We start from the raw sequence: 18123 nt of genomic DNA, 5'->3' as shown, positions 1-18123 counted from the left end.
TCTTGGCCTATGGTGACCACCTCTCATCTCCTTCCAAAACACCTGGGCTCCACGCTTCTCTTTCCTATGGGAAAAACCATCCATCTCCACCAGATGCCCATGGCCAAAGTTTGGAATCCTCCTCCAGAATTCCCTAGGTCCAAGGATTTCTCAGTGACAAAAGCTGCCAGGACAAACAGGTCTGGCTGGCTCGGCCTCCCAGGAGCCTTCTCTCTCTGCTTCTGGCCCTGCAACACGGGGGCTCTGGGCTTTCCTTCCTATGGAAAAGAACCGTCCTTCTTAACAATGCAGAAATGGCTGAAACTGGGGTTCTACCTCCCAAATTCCCTATATCCAAGGGTTGCTTTCAGACAACAAAATACCAGAACAGAGAGGTCTGGCTGCTCTTGGCCTCTGATGGTCACCTTTCATCTGCCCCTGAAACACCGGTGTTCTGTGCTTGTCTTCCTATGGAAAAGAAGCGTCCTTCTCCTCCAGGCAGCCAGGTCTGAAACTGGGATTCCACCTCTAAAATTCCCTAAATCCAAGGACAAAATCTGCCAGCACCATCTGATCTGGCTGCCCTTGGCCTCTGGTGGCTGTGGCTCATCTGCCCCTGGAACGCTGGGGCTGGGTTGTTCCCTTCCTGTGGAGACCATGGTGGCACAGTGAGGACCTGGTGGAACCATGGAGTCCATTGGGACACTTTGGGGCCATGGTGACACCGCGGGGCTCCATGGAACCCAGAGACCACCATGACTCTGTGGGGCCTTGTGGAACCGTGGAGACCATTCCGACCCTTCAGGGCCTGGTGTCACCAAGGGGGATTGTGACACCTCAGGGCCTCCTGGAAGCAGGGGACCACTGGGACACTGTGGGGCTCCATGGAATGAGGGGAACAGGGAACAGGTCTGGCTGGCTTGGCCTGCCAGGGGCCACCTGACAGGTCTGGCTGATCTTGGAATGTCAAGGGCTGCTTCTCATTTGCCCATGAACCACTGGGGCTCCATGCTTTCCTTTTTATGGAAAAGAACTGTCCCTCTTTTCAGACTGGTACTTCCCCTCAAAAAATTCCTTTATGCAAGGGTATCTGCCAGAAAAAAACCTGCCAGCTCTGGCTGGCCTTGGCCTCTGGTGGTGGCATCTCAGTTGCCTCAGAAGCACTGGGGCTCTGTGCCTTCCCTCCTGCAGAAAAGAACTGACCCTCTTGTCCAGGGGCCATGGCAGGAACTGGAATGTGGCCACCAAAATTCCATCTATCCTAGGATTGCTCCCAGACAAAAGCTGCCAGGACAGACAGTTCTGCCTGGCCTTGGCCTCTGGTGATATGAGCAGAATGTTTTCCTTTGCAAACACCTTGGACAGGGCCCAGAGATCTCCTGAGCTGGGTTTTGCAGGCCTCAAGAACATGACCCATGCATGGAGGCTGATGTGCCTGGGCTCAGCTGTGAAGAGACTGAGGACAGATCAGGAGTGGCCTGGAAGGGCTTGAAGGGTGGATTTAGAAATGGTGGAGCTTTGCTCCATAGTGGGAATCAGGCAGGGAGAGAAATTATGCCCCAAATGCAGCTGGGGAAGTCCAGACTGGACACATGAGGAGAAGAATTTCCCTCCCAGAGCAGGGCTGTGGTGCAGCACATCCCCAGCAGGAGCCTGGAGCAGCCCAAGGCTTTGTGTGGCCAGGCAGGGGCAGCAGGAGGCAGAGCTGCCAGCAAAGGAAGGGCCAGCGAGGTGGGGCAGCCGGGGGTGACGACAGCCTGCAGGGACAGAGGCGCAGGGCAGGGACACCGTGGGACAGCCTGGGCTGCAGAGGGCTCAGGGATGTGCAGCAGCTGCAAGGCCCTGACAGAGCCAACCTGTGCAGCCCTTTGGCCATGGCTGCTGGCCCTGGGCCTGAGGCCACGAGGGGACAAGTGACCCTTGCAGCCCTGGGGCCTCAGTGCCTCCTTGTCCCTGCTCAGCAGCCTGGCAGGGGCCGCCCCATGGTCCTGCCCTTGGCACGGCACATCCCCACATGCCAGTGCCCATCCCGGGAAGAGCCCTGAGCAATGAGGGAGGGACAGGATCTGCCTTGCCAGGGGCTGGGGCTCAGGCCTGGGCCCTTTGCACTCCTGAAACACATCCAGGTTTGCTCAGCACCAGAGACACCTTTCCCTTGCTTGTGCCCAGCTGTCATCACTGCCTCCAGTGTTCTGCTCTGACTGGAACCTTGGTACACTTTCTGAGTCGTGTCCTCAGTAGGACCCTTTAAAACTTCAAGAAACTTTGGAGTTTTAATTTAACTTTGAGTTTTTGAGAAGTTTTTTTTAAGACTCTCAGGGGCTGAGACTGATGTAAATAACACAAAAGCCCTGAGGGGGTAATTAAAGTTTTCTTATTCCAGTTGTGGAGAAAGATTTCAAAGTGCTTGTAAGAAATACACATTCCTATTTTAAAGGGTGTATTTTATTACATTTCTCTTTAGATCAGAGGCGATTGCAGCATTCTGTGATTGATAGTGAGCCAGGGTCTCCCCTCAGGAGCTCTGGCCCGCTCAGAGAAGCTGTGCCCTGAGCTCTGGCCCAGCGTGGACAACCTTGCTCCACATTGCCCCAGCCCATCCTGTCTGTCCTCACTCACCTGGGCCCTGCTGTGCTCCCAGAGCTGGCTGCACCCAGCCTAAGAGGGGCTTTCCCTTTTTCTATGTTTGGAGCTATCTAAAATTCCTGAGTTTCCCCATGAAAACAGACACCTTCCTCAGGTGTGTGCCAGCCCAAGGTGCCACCAAAACCACTCCAGATCGGGCTTGGGCCAGCTGTGAGGGTGGATCATCAGCCCCAGCTGCACTGGGCACTGCAAGGGGCTGTGGCCATGGGCTCTGCACTGACCCCACTGCTGGGTTTGGCTGCCACGGCAGCCCTGAGAAATTAAACTGTCCTTGGAAACACTGGGGAGGACTGGGACATACTGGGGAACACTGGGAATGCTGTGGGTTACACTGGGACACACTGGGAGTGAAACTGGGGGTGAAACTGGGGGATACGGGAACAAACTAGGGACATTGTGGGGAAGACTGGACAATACTGCGGCATACTGTGGATGACATTGGGAGGAACTCGGAGGGCCTGGGAATGAACTGAGCTGGGTTGGGAGGGACTGGAGGGGAACTGGGGTTGTACCGGGCGGTACAGGGGATGAACTGGGCTGTACTGGGCTGTACTGGAGACGAACTGGGCTATGCTGGGAGGGACTGGAGGGGTACAGGGGCTGTACTGGGGATGAACTGGGCTGTACTGGGCTGTACTGGGGACGAACTGGGCTGTGCTGGGAGGGACTGGAGGGGCACTGGGGCTGTACTGGGCTGTACTGGAGACGAATGGGCTATGCTGGGAGGGACTGGAGGGGCACAGGGGCTGTACTGGAGACGAATGGGCTATGCTGGGAGGGACTGGAGGGGCACAGGGGCTGTACTGGGGATGAACTGGGCTGTACTGGGAGGGACTGGAGGGGTTGAATGGCTGTTCCCGCCTCCGCCGCCTCCCATTGGCCGAGGCTCCCGCCCATCACAGCTCCCAAACAATCAGCGCCAGGGATTATGGCTTTGGGAGCAGTGCCTGGATTCTGCGCCATCTTTTCTTTTTGCCTACAACTCCCATCATGCCCCGCAGCCCCATAGAGCCCCATTGGGGCCGGGACTACAACGCCCGTCATGCCCAGCGCTCCACAGACACCCCCCCCCCCCCTCCCCCAGTATGCGCTCCCATCTGTCCCATCAGAGTCCCCCAGACGCTCCGGGATCCCCAAGTGCTCCTCAGCGCCCAATCGGGACCCCCCAAAAGCGTTCTCGGATCCCCTGAGTGCTCCCAGCCCCACAGAACCCCGGAACAGCCACTTCTGGGAATTCCTCTCCTCTCATCCCCCACGGCTCCAGAGCCCCTCAGAACACAGTTCCGCGCCTAAAATTCCTGTCGCGCCCTGCGCCCTAAGGAACTCGGTTAAATCTGCCTAAGCCCCCCACGAGTGCTCCAGAGCCCCCGAGGAGCTCAAGTCGCAACTCGGATGCAAAAGTGTCCCCCGAGGCCGTCCCGGGCCCCAAACGCCGCGTCCGAGCCACTTCCGGGACTACAGCTCCCATCATGCTCCGCGGCGCACGGGCAGCGCTGTTCCAGCCGTGACTTCATCTCCCGTCATGCCCCGCGCCCCACCAAGTGCCGCTGCCGCTGTGCCTGGAACTCCCGTGATGCTCCGCGGCCCCGTTACACCGCATTGTACCCGCGCCTACAACTCCCATCAGCCCCCGCGCCCCAGCGAGCCCCGCCCGAGCCCCCCGAGTGCCCAATCAATAGCAATAGTGGTCAATGAATTAATGAAGGGAATTGTGTTACTTAGAACCAATGACCAATAATTTTTTGGTTACAAAACACATATAGAGATTTTTTTATACAAGCATTAAAATGAAATAATAAAATATCGAATAATATTTTTATGCATAAGCAAAATAATATTTTAATTGTTATTAAGCTAAAATTAATTAATTGAATTCATTTATTAAAATTTAATTAAATTTTAATTATGAAGAAAAATGCATAATTTTTAAAAAATGTTTTGGCATGTCAGTCTCAGGTGGGCAATATCTGTGGGTAAGGAGCATGTGTTAAATGGATGTGATTCATGCTGAATAAGTTGTGTCCTAGATTGCAAGGCAAGATGTATTCAATTGCCATCTGTTAGAGTTTGGTTCACTGCATTGTTTATTTTATCTTTTAATTTTCTTCCCTAATAAAGAACTGTTATTCCTGCTCCCATATTTTTGCCTGAGAGCCCCCTTAACTTTATAGCAGTTTACAGGGAGGGGGTTTACATTTATTTTTTTCCCCATTTCAGGGGAGGCTCCTGCCTTCCTTAGCAGACTCCTGTCTTTGCAAACCAAGACAGATTTTGGCACCCAACGTGCAGCTCGAAGGCAAAGAAACAAAAAAGGGAATAACAGTTCTTGAGTAATCCAATTTTTGATTTTTGTGTGCTGCTACAGAAACCTGGCTAAGGGGCACCCTGTGCTCCAGCCTGCCCTGGTTTGGGTGACACGGAACCGTGGCTGCATTTCTCCATTTTTAAGCCCTGATCTAAACATGGCTCCTACAGCCAAGGCTGCTGTGGCTGTTCTCCGGTTTGTTTTATGGGTGAATAAGGGGAAGAATTCATGGATTTTTAACTTCCTCTGGGAAGCAGGCACATGAATTCACAGCTGTCACACACTGACTGTGTGCTTTTGGGGTTACTTTAATAATGGCACCTACTGTGAGGAAATGACACCGGGGGAAATTTTCTCCCAACCCTTTAACCATCTCTTTGGGTCTGCCCCACCAGTTTGTGAAGGGCTCAGATCCACTCCAAATACCAATGATATCATACAGGGGCTGTGTTGCTGTTAGCCCTGTTCTATTTGGCACTGAGAGACAAGGGAAGATTAACCTGGATAATCACCCTGACACCCACCCCAGAACCTGACACGGCCCCAGAGACCAGGGATGCTGCTGCCCCAGAGCCTGACCCTGCCCCACAGCCAGCCCAGATATGAACCACCCAGACTGGGTGGGGGTCTGGTGAGGGAGATGCAGGAGATGCTGAAGGAGTGCATTTCCCCAGTTGGTCAGAAGCTCTCCCCCTGCCCCAAAAAAGGAGAGTCTGATGGGGCAGCAGTGGAACCCACAAATGTTACATCTGTCCAGGTTCCAGCTGAGCCACAAAGGCAGCCACAGCCAGCAGCAGTCACTGCTGGAGGTCTGAGATGGAATCAGAGCACCTAGATAAGGGAAGGCCCTCACAACTCACAGGGGAGCCAGAGGTTGTGATCATCACCGAGTCCCTGACATACAAAAGTCTCCGTAAGCTGCACAAGGACATTGAACGACGGAGACGTGAGGCTTATACAACCTGACTGCTTCAAGTCTGAGACCTCATGGGTACAGGTGTGCAGCTGGATGGTGGTGAGGCAAGGAATTTGGGACCCTTGACCCAGGACTCAGGTATGAATCAGATTTTTGTAAGGGAGCCAGGGTCCCTTTCCCTCTGAGAGCTGCTATTAATGAGTGTCAGAGAGAGGTTTGTCCACAGGGTGAGAATGAAGGAGCACCAACACAGAACGTGCTGGAAAACCCTTGAGGAAGGGATCCAACAGCTGATGGAAGTGGCAGCATTGGAGGTACTCTTTGGGAGGGATGGACAGCATGATAATGACCCTGACAAGGTCAGGTGCACAGGGCAAATGCTTTGGAGTCTGGCAAGGCTGGGGCCATCTCAGTACACCACCTCCATTGCCACAATTAATGCCGATAACAGCCGAGAGACAGTGGGCTCTGCTGCCAACAGCTGAGAAATTGTGAGAGTATGATCCATGGCCCAGTGCAGGCTCATGGCTCTGCTGTGGGCAAGGAACTCAAAGAGGAGATGAGGGAGATGAGGGAGGAGGTGAGGAGGAACAGTTCCCACATTGCCCCAGTGCGAGTCACAGGCCCCAAAGTCAGAGCCCAACATCCTCCAGCTAGAGAGAGAGGGTACGCCCCACGGGCTGGCCTGAAGCTCTTTCTGCATGACCATGGGGAAGACATGGGAAGGTGGGATGGGAAACCCATTTCTGTCCTGGCACCGCGGGCGCGTCAGCTCAAGGAGGGAAACACTGACTGAGCGAATTCCAGTAAAGTGAAGGCAGCCTCAACCTCCCATGACCGAGCTGCCGAGTATGATTTGTCAGATCACCTTTAAAATACCTCTACCATGTATGCCTAGGAAAGAAATAATAACCAGGTTTAGAGGGGCCCTGTCTCTAGCCAGGGAGAGGCACTGGAAAACTGGATCTTTTGGTCAGTGTGGGTCCAATGTCCTGGCATGTCTGAGTCACAAAAATATGAAGCCTTAGCTGATACTGGTCGTGTGCAATGTACCCTAATGCCATCAGGACACGTGGGGGCAGAACCTGTTTCCATTGCCGGGGTGACGGGGGGGATCGCAGCAATTGACCCTGGTGGGAGCTGAGGTGAGCCTGACTGGGAAGGAGCAGCAGAAACATCCATTGTGAGCAGCCCAGAGGCCCCATGTATTCTGGGCATAGACTTCCTCCAGAACTGCTGTTACAGAGACCCAAAGGGATTCAGGTGGGCTTTTGGCATAGCTGCTGCAGAGGCAGAGGACATTAAGCAATTGAACACCTTGCCTGGACTATCAGAAAACCCATCTGCAGTAGGACTCCTGAGGGTGGAAGAGCTACGAGTGCCAATTGCCACCTCAACAGTGCACAACCGGCAGTATCAGAAAAATCGAGATGCTTTGATCCCCATCCACCAAATGATCCGTGAGCTGGAGAGCCAACGGGTGCTCAGTAAGGCCCACTCACCCTTCAACAGCCCCATTTGGCCTGTGCGAGCCCCACTTTTCTGACAGAGAATGGAGATTGACTGTGGACTTGAATGAAGTGACTCCACTGCTGAGCGCGGCTGTGCCGGACATGCTGGAACTCCAGCACGAGCTGGAGTCCAAGGCAGCAAAGTGGTACACCCCTGCTGACATTGCTAAGGCGTTTTTCTCCATTCCTCTGGCAGCAGAATGCAGTCTTCAGTTTGCTTTCACCTGGTGGGGTGTGCAGTGCACCTGGAACCGACTGCCCTAGGGTGGAAGCACAGCCCCACCATCTGCCATGGACTGATCCAGGCTGCACTGGAAAAGGGTGAGGCCCCAGAACACCCACAATACATCAATGGCATCGTTGTGTGGGGGAGCACAGCGGCAGAAGTGTTTGAGAGAGGTTGGAAGATCATCTAGATACTGCTGGAAGCTTCGCCATCAAGAAGAGCAAAGTCAAGGGACCTGCCCAAGAGATCCAGTTCCTGGGAGTGAAATGTCAAGACGGAGGCGCCAGATTCCCACTGAGGTCATCAACAAGATCACAGCTATCTCCCCACCAACCAACAAGAAGGAGACACAAGCTTTCCTAGGTACCATAGATTTTTTGAGAATGCACATTCCCGAGTATAGATAGATTGTGATTCCTCTCTACCTGGTCACCCACAAAAAGACCGATTTCCACTGGGGCCCTGAGCAGCAGCAAGCCTTTGCCCAGATCAAGCAGGAGATGGCTCATGCTGTAGCCCTTAGCCCAGTCGGGACAGGACCAGAGGTCAAGAATGTGCTCTACTCTGCAGCTGGGAACAATGGCTTGTCCTGGAGCCTTTGGCAGAAGGTGCCTGATGAGACTCGAGGCTGACCGCTGGGATTTTGACGTTGGAGCTACAGAGGGTCTGAAGCCAACTGCACCCCAACAGAGAAGGAAATCTTGGCTGCCTATGAAGGAGTTCAAGCCGCCTCGGAGGTGATTGGCACGGAAGCACAACTCCTCCTGGCACCCCAACTGCCGGTGCTGGGGTGGATGTTCAGAGCAAAGGCTCCTTCTACCCACCATGACACCAGAGCTCCACGGAGCAAGTGCATTGCTCTCATCATGCAGCATGCCTGTATTGGAACCCCAAATCACCCTGGGATTTTGGAAATAATTACAGACTGGACGGAAAGTGAAAAGTTTGTTCTCACTAACAAAAGAGAAGAAGGGAGAAGTGACACGGGCTGAAGAAGCTCCACCATACAACCGACTACCAGCAGAGGAAACCTGCTACACTCTTTTCACTGACGGTTCCTGTCGCATCATAGGGATGAACCGGAAGTGGAAAGCAGCCGTATGGAGCCCCACACGCCAAGTTGCACAAACTACCGAAGGAGAAGGTGGATCAAGCCAACTCGCTGAACTCAAGGCCGTTCAGCTGCCCCTGGATGTTGCTGAAAGGGAGAAGTGGCCAAAGCTCTACCTTTATACCGGATGTGGATGGTAGCCAATGCTCTGTGGGGCTGGCTGGGAAGGTAGAGAAAGGCCAACTGGCAACGTAGAGGAAAGCCAATCTGGGCTGCTGATATATGGAAAGACATTGCCTCTCGGGTGGAAAAGCTGACGGTGAAAGTCCGTCATGTAGATGCCCATGTCCCCAAAAGTCAGGCTAATGAGGAGCACCCAAACAATGAGCAGGTAGATCAGGCAGCAAGAATCGAGGTGTCAAAGATAGACTTAGATTGGCACCCTAAGCGGGAGTTGTTCCTGGCTCGATGGACTCATGATGCCTCAGGTCATCAGGGCAGATATGCCACCTACAAGTGGGCACAAGACCAAGGGGTGGATCTATCCATGGACAGTGTTTCCCAGGTTATCCATGACTGTGAGACATGTGCTGCCATCAAACAGGCCAAGAGAGTGAAGCCCCTCTGGTATGGTGGGCGGTGGTCCAAGTACAAGTATGGGGAGGCCTGGCAGATTGACTACATCACACTGCCCCAGACACGCCAAGGCAAGCACTACGTGCTGACCATGGTGGAAGCCACCACTGGATGGCTGGAGACTTTCCCTGTACCTCATGCCACTGCCCGGAACACCATCTTAGGCTTGGAAAAGCAAGTCCTGTGGAGACACGGCACCCCTGAGAGAATTGAGTCTGACAACAACACCCATTTCAAGAACAGCCTTATCAACACCTGGGCCAGAGAACACGGTATCAAATGGATATATCATATTCCCTATCATGCTCCAGGTGCTGGCAAAGTTGAACGATGCAATGGAGTCCTTAAGGCCACCCTGGAAGCACTTGGTGGGGGAACATTTAGAAACTGGGAAATTTACCTGTCAAAAGCAACCTGGATGGTCAACACCCGAGAGTCCTTCAGTCGAGCTGGTCCTGCCCAGTCAGAACCCTTACACACAGTAGATGGAGATAAGGTCCCTGTAGTACATATGAAAGGTATTTGAGGGAAAACTGTTTGGATTAATCCCACCTCAGGCAAAGACCAACCCATTCGTGGGATTGTCTTTGCTCAAGGACCTGGTTACACTTGGTGGGTAATGCAGAAAGATGGGGAGACCCGCTGTGTACCACAGGGAGACTTGGTCTTAAGTGAGAACTGGGTGTAAGATTTCATGGTGTGCAGATGGAAATAGAATAATCTGGCTTGTAAGATAAGCATGTATTCAATTTGCCATCTGTTGGAGGTTGGGCAGGTATCTTCTGTTAAGTTGAAATTTTCTTATCTCTTCCAAGAACAATGTCTCCCTCCGGGGAGATATCTTCTGTTAATGGCCACTGAATGACTCACTGCATGACTGGTAAAGTTACATCATCCCATTGTGAGATGCTTCACCCAGCGGGAGGAGCCAAGCATTCCTACCTGCAGAAACTCAGCATTTTTTGGCACATCAGGGCAGCCTCTTTGCTGGATTCCCAGAGGAGCAGCTTCTTCTCTGCTGGATCCCCAGAGGAAGACCAGGCCCATCTACTCTTTCACCAGACCTTCAGAGAAAACTACACCATTCTACAGCATCACCTCTTCAGCAGCATTTCTTCTGCCACTCCAGGAGGAGCAGCCACCATTTAACTGGACTATTACCAACACCCTGACTCCTCAGGGTGTCAGGTTTCTGACTCTACCACTAATTGTGTTTGTACTAATTACATTTTTTTTTTTAGTTTTTTCCTAGTAAAGAACTGTTATTCCCATTCCCATATTTTTGCCGGAGAGCCATTTAATTTTGAAATTGTAATTCGGAGGGAGGGGGTTTACCTTTTCCATTTCACAGGAGGCTCCTGCCTTCCTTCACAGACTCCTGTCTTTTCAAACCAAGACAGGTCTCTGGCCAGGAACAGCCTGGTTTGGGTGCCAGAAGCGCAGGCAGGAGTTGAGGCAGGTGAAGAGGTAGTGAGCAGCTTGTGTTTGTAGAGGGCCTGGGGCTGCACCTCAGAACCTCCACCTGGAAAGGCACTTGGGGGAATACGAGCTACAGCTGGAGTGCCTGTCCTGAAAGGACATGAAGGCCTTCTGCCTTGCCAGTGTTTCTTAAGGGTGTGTTGGTGTTGAGCAGAAAAGCTGCACATTTGAGTAAAGGCATTTGGAGGACAGGGGCTTGCTTCTCAAGGAAAGTGCTTCCCAGGGAGCTCCCAGTGAGGCAGGTGCAAGTGTCCCCCTTTGGCTCTCTGTGCTCCTTCCAGTCCTTGAGGCCCACTGCACTTGGCAGAGGGGCAGGGCAAGGGAGAAATCTGTGAAGAGCAAGTTTGGCATCCACCTGGACCTGCAGAGACCAACCCAAGCACCTGCAGCAGCGTGTGTTACCCCCCTTTGGAGAGAGGGGTGAGGAGAAACATCTCTGTCCAGCCGTGAGCCCCAAAGCTCTCTGTGGGAGCTGTGAATTAAAAGGCCTTTACACACTCACTTTTCACATCTTCCCTGTCTGCTGTGTTGCAACTCTTGTCAAGATGCATTTGCCTCCTGCTTGCTGGGAGCTGCTGTGGCCCAGGGCCAGCACAGAGCTGGGCTGGGTGGGCCAGGCAGTGTGGTGGAGAGTCTTGGCTGATCTTGGTGTGTGCCTGGCCTCACAAAAGGCTTGGAAGGTTTGCCTGCCAAGGTGTCCTGCTCACTGGCTCTCCCTGTGCATCTTGGAGAGCACAAAGTAGGCATTTCTGGCAGCTGGGCATCAGCAGGCCTTCCAATGGGGGCGTGTTGTGGAGCGAGCCCAGCTGAGATACCCTGAGAGGAGCCCAGGGCTCCTTGCTCCTCTCTGCTGGCCCGTGAGCGTCTGTCTGCTCTCGGGATGGCCCTGGCTGTGTCAGGGCTGCTGCATGGGCATGAGACAGCCGGTCCTGTCCCGCTGGGTCCCAGCAGTACCTGGCAGCCGTCCCGCATCCACGTCCGGATGCTGGCCAAGAGAGGCCCTGGGAGCTGAGCAAGCTGATTTGAAGCTTTTGCAGGTGCCAACAGGTGTCACGATCCGCTTATAGCGGGGTGTCGTGATGGTTCGTTAGCCGATCCCAAAGTGCAAAAGACAATCAGCAGTTTAATCACAACAAATGCACCTTTATTAAGGGCCAAAACAATAAATGCGATAGTGGGTTCAGAAAAGAAATAAAAAGGATAGAGAGAGAGAGAGAAGGGGGGATGGGAATAGCTACCAACACAGGCGGAGTCCTCACTGGTCCGGACGATGTGGATCCGTCTTGTTGTGTTGGGGAGAGTCTCCGAAGTTCTACCTATCCCAGGGGTCCAGTTATAGTCCACAGAGGGAAAAGGGGGGAACAGGCAGAACAATGAGAGTCTATTGAAATTGCTGTGGGGGAACAAGTGTATTTACAGAACATCATCTAGGCTGAACAAATACAATAAGGGATAAGTCCATTGAAGTTACTGGAGAAGAACAGGTCAGGTCATTCTCTCCCTTCGCCCACTGTTTGTGGTAGGAATCTCAGTCGCAGTCCTTGGGGAGAGGGTTCTTGATCTCCGTCTGTCACGGTGGTAGCGAGGCAGATGAGGGGTCTTCAGTGAGAGACCACCAGAGTTACCCCAACAGTTCATTTGGCTTAAAGGTGGAGAGTGAAGCAGGAATTGCAGTAGGCCGCTCTGTGCTGGGTCCACGCTGGGTCTTCGCCAAGTCCTTGCCAACTCCTTGCCAAGTTCTTGCCGGTCCTCGTTGGGAACAGCACGTAATGGTACAGCGGCTACACCTGCACTGTTGCCTTCTCCAAGCCGGAACTGCAGAGGGGGAAGGGAAATCCTGCTCGTGGCAATCGGCAGGCAAATGAGTGAGGGTCTTCAGACGGCCTCTTACACCACCCCGTGACTGACGATTGCCCTCGAGAGATGTTCAGCAGGGTTTCGTAGTGTTGTTGTGAAGTCTTCAGGACTTGTCTAGTGTTGGCAGCATATCCCAGAGAAGGGAAAAAGGAAAAGGAGAGGAAAAGAGAACAGGGAAAATACTAAAACAATAATTAGTATAAATTGAAACAACATTAAGCAATATAATCAATATTAATTAATAATAAACAATTTTTCTAATAAACCAATATAAAAACTCAAATCAGGTTTTCTAAGTGACTAAAACAAATCATCTTCTAATTTTATAATTGCTTTGTGTCTATAGTCTTGGGGATGTCTACAGTATAAAGCACATTGGCCAGGTGGTGTGCATTAATTATAGCTGTCAATTTTGTTAATCGTTTTATCATTCTCCAATTTATGACAAACAAGATTGCTGATAAAGCAAAACCAATCAAAACTAAAATCAAAAGGACAACAATGGGATGACACAATTTGTTCAGGATACCTGTAGCAGTAGGTGACCACCCAAAAAGTGTATCCCACCACCTGTGTTCAGCATCACTTTTCACCCTTTCTATAACCCGATGTATTTCTTGTACATCATGATGAACAGTTACCAATGTTTTCTGTCCGTTTTCCTTGATTTTTCCTAAGATTTCAATTAAATCCTGGTGAAGCAACAATTGCCTCACCAGAGTAAGATTCATTCCAATGGGGGTAGGCAATATCTTATGAATCAGCGTGTAATTGGACTCTAAAAGTTGATATGAAGTAACTGGAGTTTCAAACGAAAAATCACATCCAGAAATTTTAGTGAAATTACAAGCACAAAAATTTGAATGATTTTTAGTATCTACTACTGTGTCTTCTACATACACTGTGTTACAAGCAGTTCTAAAGCATGCGCATCCATTTCCTATATATACAAGGAATGTTTTAGAAGTTTTGTTAGGATGGATTTCAAAGTGACAGATATTTTGTTCTGTGTCTAAACAGATATCTTGAGCTATAATTGCATTGCCTTCACAGATGAACCCTAGTTGTTCTCGGACAATACAGGATTCTAAATTAACAGTTTGCCATTTACCATCAATTTGTCGGGCCCATTCTCTATGCTCGGAAGGATAGAGAGTGGCTCCATCATGATTTAATCCTAATGCAATAATGGGGAATATTGAATGCACCGAGGCATTGCGTATGGTTAACACAAAAGCTGTGGCTAAGTTTGTGGTGGGATCATAAGTAAAGTTCACCAAATTCCACCAGGATTGGAAGTCTTAATACTATTTAGAATTCCCAATTCTGTTCCCACAACACCAGTTATGTCTCTTGGCATCCGTGTTTCAGAAGGGTTCCACTGTCGCAACCAGGTCGTCCAACCGTGGAAAGAAGTTTGCAAGAAAGGTGAACAAGCTGGCTGAATTTCAGAGACATTGCTTTGCATTAGCAATTTAACTTGTTTAAGAGACCATGCCGGATTGAACAATATCTGTTGTTGGCCAGTTTCCCTGATTATATATGGTCCAACTTTAGAAATTTTCGGGGTAAGCATAACTGGTGGTTGGGTTTGAGTGGTGGTGGTGGTATGAATAAATTTAAAAGAAAGTCCTTCAGTATTTTTGAACCAAAGACAAACTACTTCTGCAGTTTGTGTTAATGTTGAATTGTGCCAACAATCCTGTACGCTTTGGTGCGTACAAACCTTTTTGTGCTTAAAGAGATCTTTTCACTTTTTCTGCATGCTACCACAATTATTTCAGGCCACAAACACTCAGCTGATTTCTGGCTCTGGGGTTGTGGTAGGATGCAGGAAAGTATTACCAGTTTTATCATGGATTAGGTGGTCTTCATGTCCCTCGGAGTTCTTCTGTAAAAGTAAACACAACAGACTCCTGCCAGCGAGAAGCAGAAAAGGTTAGAATGATGGAATTATCCAGCATGTATTTATCCAATGTTCTTTCCCTAGAGCACCAGAGGCTTTCCATGCACATTCATTCCAAGGGGGTTTTAGCACAAGGGGTACCAGCCCTGTAGTAAGGGATGTCCACCAGAACAGGTTGGCCAGGGTAATGTGCTGGATTATCAGGATCATTTGGTGCACAGCATAGGAGTCAGTGTAGATAGAGACAAGAGAGGTGTTCTGTACCTTACGTTGAAAAGCACTCCAAACAGCTATCAGCTCCCCAACCCGAGCACTGCTTTCTCCCTCAGTATTAATTAGTTCAGTGAACCAAGAACTTGCCGATTGTTTGGGGGAAAAAGGAGGGGCCATTTTGATTACAGAGGCAGGTGTGTCCTGGCTGCTATCCAAGCTCTCAGTTTCTTGTATTGCCAAATTTTTCACAACTCCATCTGTTATTGAGAAGAAGTGACAGTAATGTTCAGTCTGAGCATACCACTTTCTTACCGAGGCCCTCTGGGCCACCCCGTCAGGAGGGAGGGTCCCAGTAGTGACTGTCTTAATATCATTGAAAGGGCTTCTCAATACAATTGGTAGTTGTAGTGCAAGTCTTTCCACTTCAATGAGAGCCAGGCTGACCACAAACAATCCCTTCTCCCAGGTAGCGTACCTTTTCTCAGCGTCTCTGAAACCACAGGAATCTCTGCTCAGATTTTGAGGAAAAGGCTGAGAAAGAGATGACTCACTGCCTGGATTTTGAGAGAGAAACTGGGAGAATGTTAATTTTGGGTCACAGCCTGAGTTCTGAGAGGAAAGCTGTGATATGGTTAGTTTTTGTCCACTGCCCCTGTTTTGCAGGAGGGACAGTGAGAAAGTTGTTTCCTTACCCGTGTTCGGGAGAGGAAGGAGAGGCTGAGGGAGAGTTGGTTCGCTGCCCATGTTATGAGGAAGAGTGGGTGCACTAGGGTGTGTACTGGGTTGAACTGATGGATTTGATTTTTGATAGCACCAATTAGTTATTATTTTCTGTAATTTATCAAGGGGCAGACCATCCATCACTTCTCTGGGGACCCCCTTTTGGACTCCCAGTGACCACCAATGCTGGCGGCTAGGGTTCTGTTTTCCCTTTTCTGGATTTTTACTGTAAGGAGTCCCAATAGACCGAATCCCTTTTGTTTTCTCTGATTTTTCTGGTTTCTCTTCCGGGGTTTTTACAGGTCCATATTTTCTACAATAATTGATCAAATCCTCTGCAACTTCACCCCATGTCCAAATTTTATGATTACTGCCAGGTGAACTGGCTTGTGAATTTACAGCTTGGAATGGAGAGCAGGATGGAGTAAAGGTAGGACCAGTAGATCCAGTGCGATTAGTGGGGTTACCAAGAAATCTGTCTAGTTTTTCTGTAGGGCTTAATGTCATGATAGTTTTCTGTAAGGCTATGGCAGTAGGTTTGAGGGTTTCTGGAAGCCCACGAATTAAAGGAGTCATTAGTTCAGGCTTCACAGGTAATTGCATTGGGGATTCAAAGCCAGGAATTAATTTCTTTTCATGAATCATTTGCAAACAGGCGGCTTTGTGTACACTTTCTAGGAGTTGGTCGGGGGTGCTGATTATAGCTATAGGATCTCCCCTTTCCAAGGGGTTCGTTCCCCCGGCCCAAAAAGCCGCGCGCTGTGTCAGGGACCATGAGTCACGTTTATCTCCTGTTGTTAAGAAGACACCATGTCCCCAGTACCCACTGGCTTCTTGTTCAGTTAGTTTAATTTGATCGCCACCAGTGAGGGACACCCGGAAAACATATTCTGTTTCTGATTCGTATGGAAGGCGTCCATATTCTTTTTTAAGCTTAGCCAATTCGGTGGCAGTGTATGGTATGTGTTTGGTTGTGATGTGGGGGTCAAGATCATCATCACTGAGATAGTTATATTCTGTTTTAATTAAAGGTCTTAAGTGAGAGCAGCAATGTTCCCCACAATTATTTACTGCCTCAAGTTCTTTGTGAGGATAAATTTGGTTAATGTGAGGAGTTTCCTTTCCCTCAGGATTTATAGAGGAATCAGCATTAGATGATTTGTTAACGTGTTCCTCTTTTAAGGCAGCTCTTAATGCATAGTTCTCATTTCTCAGTGAATGTTTTTCATTCCTTTCTTCATGTAATTGTTTTTGTAAAATTTCAACCAAATTTTGAAGGGAATCTATTATTGTTTCTTGCTCACCTCTTCGCTGGAAGCGAGTTTCTACAGCTGCCGTAAGACAAGCTCCCAAAACTGAGCATAAGATAGATTTATTTCTGCTCAGTTTGAATTTTGTACCATGTTGTAAAGAACATATTCTATCAACCACATTATCCAAATTAAACCAATTACTTTGTGCCCATTCTTCTCCTCCCGGAGAAGGTTTGGCATTGTATTTAGCTAGTAAAGCATAAAATTCAACTTTACCCTTATCGTTAAAGTTATCACTCATTTTGTGAAGGGACCAAAACCACAGCAGGGAGGTACAAACTTAAGTTACTCAAAGCACACAGACTTCGCTGTGTCGCCCTTCACTTCCCTGGGTGGGTGAAGAGACAAAATCTGCCTGGGAGGCTCTGCTTAGTTTCTTCAAGTTGTCTCTTCCTTCCCAGACAGTCCAAACACACACATAAAACAACAGTGTAAGTTACTCAAAGCACACAGACTTCGCTGTGTCGCCCTTCACTTCCCTGGGTGGGTGAAGAGACAAAATCTGCCTGGGAGGCTCTGCTTAGTTTCTTCAAGTTGTCTCTTCCTTCCCAGACAGTCCAAACACACACATAATCACAACAGTGTCCCGCCTTTTGCACTAAGAGATCTTTTGCAATTTCTGAAGACAGTGTGGGTGCTTTTTCACCTAGGCAATGTGCAGTCTGTGGGAAATCTGAATCTTACCCCTTGCTCTCCAGACCATGCTCAGTCTTTTGTACTGGCAGGCTAGGTGCGGCTGGCAAGAAACGTCCTTCCCCTGTTACAGACTACACAGAACCTGCACCCTTCTGCCTAGACAGAAATCCTGTCCGTGACGCCAATTTTAATGTCACGATCCGCTTATAGCGGGGTGTCGTGATGGTTCGTTAGCCGATCCCAAAGTGCAAAAGACAATCAGCAGTTTAATCACAACAAATGCACCTTTATTAAGGGCCAAAACAATAAATGCGATAGTGGGTTCAGAAAAGAAATAAAAAGGATAGAGAGAGAGAGAGAAGGGGGGATGGGAATAGCTACCAACACAGGCGGAGTCCTCACTGGTCCGGACGATGTGGATCCGTCTTGTTGTGTTGGGGAGAGTCTCCGAAGTTCTACCTATCCCAGGGGTCCAGTTATAGTCCACAGAGGGAAAAGGGGGGAACAGGCAGAACAATGAGAGTCTATTGAAATTGCTGTGGGGGAACAAGTGTATTTACAGAACATCATCTAGGCTGAACAAATACAATAAGGGATAAGTCCATTGAAGTTACTGGAGAAGAACAGGTCAGGTCATTCTCTCCCTTCGCCCACTGTTTGTGGTAGGAATCTCAGTCGCAGTCCTTGGGGAGAGGGTTCTTGATCTCCGTCTGTCACGGTGGTAGCGAG

At 49.9% G+C, this 18123-nt stretch overlaps 1 protein-coding gene across 1 annotated transcript; it reads right to left on the bottom strand.

The window, feature by feature from the left end:
- Window positions 1-11871: 11871 nt before the first annotated feature.
- LOC144247684 (uncharacterized) lies at window positions 11872-17896 on the bottom strand. The gene has a single exon (XM_085564720.1). The coding sequence runs from the start codon at window positions 16997-16999 to the stop codon at window positions 14546-14548; it is 2454 nt and encodes an 817-aa protein (XP_085420846.1). The 5' UTR covers window positions 17000-17896; the 3' UTR covers window positions 11872-14545.
- Window positions 17897-18123: the final 227 nt, after the last annotated feature.

The sequence above is a fragment of the Lonchura striata genome, chromosome 34 (assembly GCF_050655825.1).
Source record: "Lonchura striata isolate lonStrDom1 chromosome 34, ASM5065582v1, whole genome shotgun sequence".
Taxonomy (NCBI): Eukaryota; Metazoa; Chordata; class Aves; order Passeriformes; family Estrildidae; genus Lonchura; species Lonchura striata.
This window is presented reverse-complemented; position numbering and strand designations above follow the sequence as displayed.

Excerpts from the sequence above, each read along its gene's own strand:
- LOC144247684 (XM_085564720.1), bottom strand. The coding sequence starts at position 16,999 with ATGAGTGATAACTTTAACGATAAGGGTAAAGTTGAATTTTATGCTTTA.